This window comes from Triticum aestivum, chromosome 5B (genome assembly GCF_018294505.1).
Source record: "Triticum aestivum cultivar Chinese Spring chromosome 5B, IWGSC CS RefSeq v2.1, whole genome shotgun sequence".
NCBI lineage: Eukaryota > Viridiplantae > Streptophyta > Magnoliopsida > Poales > Poaceae > Triticum > Triticum aestivum.
The window spans coordinates 663,466,036-663,472,501 of NC_057807.1; the positions used below are offsets into that span (position 1 = coordinate 663,466,036).

The window sequence follows — 6,466 nt, forward strand, 5'->3', positions numbered from 1 at the left end:
ATCGACACATTGGGGTAGCATTGCCATCACAGTTGTTGTTGTGGTTCCCCATCCTGTATCCGTTCCCAATATAAAGAGCCAAAATATGAGCACTATCCATAGGGGAAAATAGGGCAACACCATAGAACCAACTAAGCTGCAAATGAAACAACATAACTAAACAAAGGGAAACAACATCACATAAAAGGTGTCAATTCACACACACAGAAAACATCACAATTTATTGTTGCCCATGGAAATTCACAACATGCAGGGTTACTATAACTTATGCAATGCAAACCTTTGCATGCACTTAGATACTACACTTAGATACTACGACCTAGTTATGCTGAGACGAGGTGCCGGAAGGTGGAGGTGGAGGGGTTGGTGTAGTCAATGTTGTTGTGTGTGCTCTTCTGGCCCGAGTTGCATCTCTGGCTAGCTCGGTGACGAGGACATACTCGGTGATCATGTAGAGGGACATGGGTGCAACAGTTGCATCACTATCCAGGTGAGCGGGAGGGAACCGTATTCGCCTCTGTGTTGGTGATAGAGTAGGATAGTAGTGGAAAGCATGGTGCTCTTGCATCTCTGCTTCTTGGTGCCAAAGGCCTATGATCGCTAATAGAGTTGTGACCTAGATGGCTAGATCCTGGGTAGATGCATATATACCACTGGACATATATAGGTGAATCTGCAGATGGGTAGGTTGGCTGCTAGGAAGACATTGGCATGATATTCCGCAAGTGGTGTCCGGAAAACTTGATACCTTGGCACCTCTCCACTATGATAGAGACGGTTCCAGACACCAAAGAGCAGGTATGCGAAGCTAAGGGGTGCAGGATCCGGGTTGTGGCGGATCAGAATGGATTCCATCTACACTTAAATGACCAAACTGTTAGCTCAAAACAAATAATCATCCATGCTATGCAACAAGAAAAGGGGCAAACAAGCTAGACTATAGACCGCCACTAGACTCTAACTCCCGTGCTAACTAGCATGTCCTACCATCATCTCAGCTTTGGTACCAAGTGTTAGTGGCACCCCGGCAACCAGTCACCATGTGTTCTAGACCAGAGATCCATGTCTTCTCGAAACTGAGTACAACTTGGCATAGAATGGAACCATGATATATTACAAATCCTCAGGGTACAAGGTTCAGATATTAAAATACTCTTGCGAAGCAAGCTCCGCTAGATAATTTTCAATAAAGCTATGTGTTAACAACAAGCTTTGATTAAGGACAGTCGCCTGAAAGGACATATCACATCTAGCTTTCCTCCTCCATGAGCAACTCCTCTCAGAACGAGGGTCTTCTCGCCTCCCGCCGATGCTGCTACTGATCCGCCTTGTCTCCGGTGGCCTTAGGGCCATGAAGGCATGGTGGATCTCGGTCCTTGCCAGTGGGAGGGCTCCTACTCCATTTTAGGTCTTTTTAGGGTTAATTAGGGTTTGTGTCTTGCTCAGTAAGACGAGACAAGGACGACTCCCTGTAGTTGGAACAATGTCCTCCTCACCTAGTCCCCCTTCTGACGGTGCATACAACATCGTCGGAAGGCGTGTGGAGGTATGTCTTCGGCGGATCTCGTGGAATTCTGCCGGTCTTGGTTGGATCTTCCTGGATCTAGTCTTGGTGCGTCTATGTTCATGTGTCGATAGGTTGGAATATTCTGATCTACGCTTCTCTTCATCGATGGCGGTTGCTATTCTGGTGCGTTGATCAGGTGAGACCTTAGCACGACGACTTCTCAACTGTCTACTACAATAAGTTTCCCTCGGCTCCAGTGAAGAAGGGGCGATGACGGCGGTGCGCCTTCAGCTCGCTCCAGTGCTTGTAGTCTTTGCTAGGTGGTCGATTGACCTAGATGTAATTTTTATTATTTCTGGTGTTTTTTGTATTGTCATGACCATTGATGAATAGATTGAAAGTTATCTCGAAAAGAAAAAAACGAGCTTTGGAGCAGACATGAATAGTTTTTTTCCCGCAAAAAAAAGAATAATATTTTTTTACATGCCAGATCGGTCACAGAGTGACTACAATGGTGCTCGATTTAGTTTTTTTAGGGGTTGGTGCTCGATTTGATGTGTTTCGAGTAAGTTTTTTTTTAGAGAATCGAGTAAGGTTTTCTAGGGCATCTGTAGCTCATCTGGTTTGGCATGTCAGCCCAAACCAGGCCCATGAGACATGCTCATGTTAGCAGCCCATCCATGCGAACCACAAGACAGCAAGGCCCGCCCGCTCCCGCGAAAACGGCCTAAAACCCTAGCAAACCCGCGTTCGCGGCCGTCCGTTCTCCGCTCGCCGCCGCGCCGCAATATCGTCGGGAACATGAGCGGCGCGACGGGCACCGCCGACTTCTTCTACCGGGAGGCGCTGCGCCTCGGCTACGTCGCCCGCTCTGCCTTCAAGGTCAGCACCGCCTCGCTCCTCTGGCCCCGCTCTCCCTCCCCGCCCTCCGCCTTGGACCAATCTCTCACGCGTCGCGCTTCTATTCCCCGCCGCTGCAGCTGATCCAGATACAGAAGCAGCACAAGCTCATCGCCCCGGGCGCCGCCGTGCTCGACCTCGGGTGCGCCCCCGGCGCGTGGCTCCAGGTGGCCTGCCAGAACCTTGGCCCGCTCGAGAAGGGCGGCCTGGTCGTCGGCGTCGATGTCAAGGTCCGCCAATCTGCTGATGCTGTGATTGATGGGCGGAGTGTCGGGTCTGATTTTGGTTCTCGGTTGTTGCAGAGCAGAAGGTGAAGGTCCCCTCAGCGCACTGCGACTCGCGGGTCAGGACGGTCTGCACCGATGTGATGGCTTTGATGAAGCAGCAAGCCAGGGCGATGTCGCCGCAGGTTCGATAATAGCCTGTTTTTTTTTTAATCTACTCGATGAAATGGAATTTGGCTGGATGTGTATTTTGCGTAGATTAATGGAATTACGTACTGATCAAATTTGTGTTATTCTGAGTTCGAAATGTGGCTTGATTGGTCCAAATTCATGACATCTTTGCACTATAAATCCATATGTTGGGACTATTTTCACAGCAGAAATATAGTCCCGAAGAGTTCTCCCAAAAGGGTGTCGGGGTTTATTGGCTGACAGCCTGACAGTGCTTGTTAGAAAAGAACTGTTAGGTAAACCAAATTTAATGCCATGAGTTGTTAAAATATAACCAAATAATTGTAGTTTATCCATCAGCCATCATATATGGTACATAACAGATGGCAAAGCACATAGCTACAAGGTCGAACAATATTTATCAGAGAATGAAGCATCAGTTGGAGATATGAGAATGTAGCTGCATATGATGCTGCCTATTATGAAGGACCAACATGTATTAATTAAACGGCAGTTTCTAGCCTTCTGTCAAAATCACAATATTTAGTTGATTACTAGAACTTTTGAGACTGGCCTGTTTTGTTTGTCATCACATATTTGGCCCAACTATCTGTCGTGTCCACCCCTTAAAACTATGAAGCTTCAGTAATCTCAACATTTAAACCGTCAGTGCCTGATTTCATGGTGGATGATTAGAAATACCAGATCAAGGACTGTCAGCTATATTTGTGCTGTTGATCTTGATAGTGGTTGCTCTGTTCATTTGTTGATTAATTGATGTTACTCTGTTGTACAGGAACGGGGATTTTCTGTGATATTATCCGACATGTGTCCGGTAGTTTCAGGGATCACAACCAGAGACGAAGCTATATCTTGTGAGCTGGGCATGCGTGCGCTCTCGTTGGCAGTTGGTAAGATAAAGGTCAAAGAATCGGCCGACTATCGTGAGACTATGGAGAGGTTTCAGAGCTCCACAGGCCCAGATCCTGATGAGGACGGTGTTCTTAGACGTGGAGGCAGCCTAGTAATCAAGTTTCTTGAGAACGAGGATATACCAGGTAGATCTTACAAGTAGATTTTGCTTTATTTTTTCTGCAGTTGATATCATAGCAACATGAATGATTGTCTGTTGCCCTGCTGCAGGGTTTAACAAATTTTGCAAAGAGAAGTTTAAGAAAGTATCTCTCCTGAGGCCTAAGGCGACGAGGTCTAGTTCGAGGGAGATCTACATGATCTGCGAAGGGTTGCGGTAGAAGATTGGCCACCACTCACCTCCCATGAGATCTTGCAAGCTTGTGCTGAGCAGAGTGGCTGGACCAAGAACTCTACAAATTTGCCGGTGAGCTGTAGGCGTGTAGGCCTGAGATGATGCTAACTTCATCGGCAATTCATGATTACTGAGTTGAGGAAACTCCGATGGTATCTCTCCTGGAGGTGATTTGGTTTGGTGCCTTTGTTAAAGAACAGCCGTATTGGCTTTGCGTTCGTGCTTTTAGAAGAAAAAAGGTTGTACCTGTCTTGATAACCGTGTTGATTCGTCTCTAACCTGTGTGCTGTATCATCTGTCTTCCAAGGCATCGTGTTTTAATATCATTTCTTAGCGAATTTGCTACAGTACATATTTAGATAAAACATTCTGGTGAGAAACAGAGAAACAGAACGATTGCTCTGAAATTTCTGTTGAGCGCGTGTGGAAATCGTGCTTAGAATGACGGTGCCCCCTTCTGGTTGCTTGGAGGCTATTTTTTTAAAACAGTACAAAGAAGTCGATCACATACACGAGCATACACTCACCCCTATGAATATATGCATGAGCATCCTACCCCTATGGGTGCTTCCAAGAGATCGAGCCGGCATAGCATTTTGAGATAATAAAATAGAATTAAACTGGATAATCCAGCGATTTTCCCTAATTTTGAAATTGTTTTCACTTGCAATGACAATTTACCGGGAGACAACACGTGTAATTAGGGATCCTATTGGGTAAACATCCGCGTGTCCCGTTTTTTCTGCCGCATTTACCGGGACGTTTCACAAACTGGGGCGACCGCCCTCTCCCCACCGTGTTCTGCCTTTTCTTCCTCTAGAAAGACGCCTGAAACTGAAAGCCAGCGGTCAGTCGGTCCAAGAACCAACCCTAGAGCCGGTGGTGGGCAAATTTCCAGCCCTGTCGTGTTCCCCTTTTGTTAGTTCTTTTTATTGACCAGCGAACAAATTGATTAACAAACTGCCGTTCTGTTAGTTCTTTCTTATTTCTATCAATCAACTAGCCTTTAACTGTCAAAAAAAAGTTATACTGATTAACTTTTGGTAGCATATCTGTAACCATTCATTTCATAATCCAGCGTACCATCATCAGGTTGCCTCTGATGGAGGGCCCCCTCTGACACACGTTCGATTTCAAGTTCACTGTTTGAATTGGGAGAATATGGGAAACTGGAGCGCTGATCTACTATGCTGTATGGTCTGAACTTCATCATGCTACTAGACATCAGGTTGTTGGTTATATCATTATTCTAAATTTCTAAATGAACTTCGCTTTCTTCTACAGATAACACAAAACTTTCGCATTGATGAGAATGATTCTTAACATGGACTGCTAGGGATCAGGACAAATTTTGATACCGAGCCACATTACAAGCATTCAAACCACTTTTTTTTTGAAAGGAACACAAAAGCATTCCATTAACAAGGCAAGCTGGACTCACCAGCGACAAGGTATTTTACATCCCTAGGAAGTGGATCGAGCCATATCTGATAGCTCCTCCGCTCCATAGTTACACCATGAGCAGCTAAACAGTGTGCAGGAATATTACATGCCCTTGGACAAGTTTCTACTTTACAGGATTGGAAGGATGATTGCATCACTGCTCTAATTTCTTTAAACACTACGCCTAGACTCGAGTAGTCATACAGGTCACTTGTTATTGCTTGTTTCAATACAGCTGCATTTGTCTCCAGGATGACTCTTTGGCACCCCATTCTTGACGCCTCATTCACAGCATATACCATGGCAAGAGCTTCAGCTTGTAGTGGTTCTCCAGCATTTTCCAAGTTCCCTGCTCCTGCAACTAGTGTAATTCCCTGATCATTTTTTATGGTAAAACCCCACCCACCCAAACTAGTTGCCTGTCTAAAGGCTCCATCCGTATTGATTTTAAGAAAGTCAACAGGGGGAGGGTGCCAAACCTGGTTTATGCCCTGCAAATTTTCTCATGTCGCTTGATGTATTTTTTGTACTCCAACAAATGCAGTTGTAGTGAGTATATGACTTCATCTGCAGTCCTGATCCTTTCTCCTTGATTAGCTTTGTTCCTCTCAGACCACCATAACCACAACAGGATGCAGATCTTTAGACATTTTTCCTCTTCCATTTCCAGGATGTCCTCCATTGTCGAGATGGCATTCGGACAATTTATAAGTTGCATCCGACATTCTTCTAGTAAAGCAGTTCTCCAAACAGCCTTGGCAAATTTACACTTTAGGAAACAATGGCCTCCGTCTTCATCTAGTCGGTGGCATATTGGACATCGTGTATCCACTTCCATTCCTCTTTTTTGTAGTTTCATTCTTAGTGGAAGGCTGTTGTTGGCTAATCGCCATAGGAAGTGTAGGATTTTGTTGGGCAGGGGTAACCTCCATAGTTTCTTCCAAAAAGTGGCCC

The 6,466-nt window shown here is 45.6% G+C and overlaps 1 protein-coding gene across 1 annotated transcript; it reads left to right on the plus strand.

Moving 5' to 3' along the window:
* Positions 1 to 2,220: 2,220 nt before the first annotated feature.
* LOC123117510 (ribosomal RNA large subunit methyltransferase E) lies at positions 2,221 to 4,407 on the plus strand. Its single transcript, XM_044538247.1, has 5 exons — positions 2,221 to 2,389; positions 2,488 to 2,637; positions 2,715 to 2,816; positions 3,599 to 3,860; positions 3,946 to 4,407. Exons 1-5 carry the CDS (start codon positions 2,309 to 2,311, stop codon positions 4,053 to 4,055), a joined length of 705 nt encoding a protein of 234 aa, XP_044394182.1. The 5' UTR covers positions 2,221 to 2,308; the 3' UTR covers positions 4,056 to 4,407.
* The last annotated feature ends 2,059 nt before the right edge of the window (positions 4,408 to 6,466 follow it).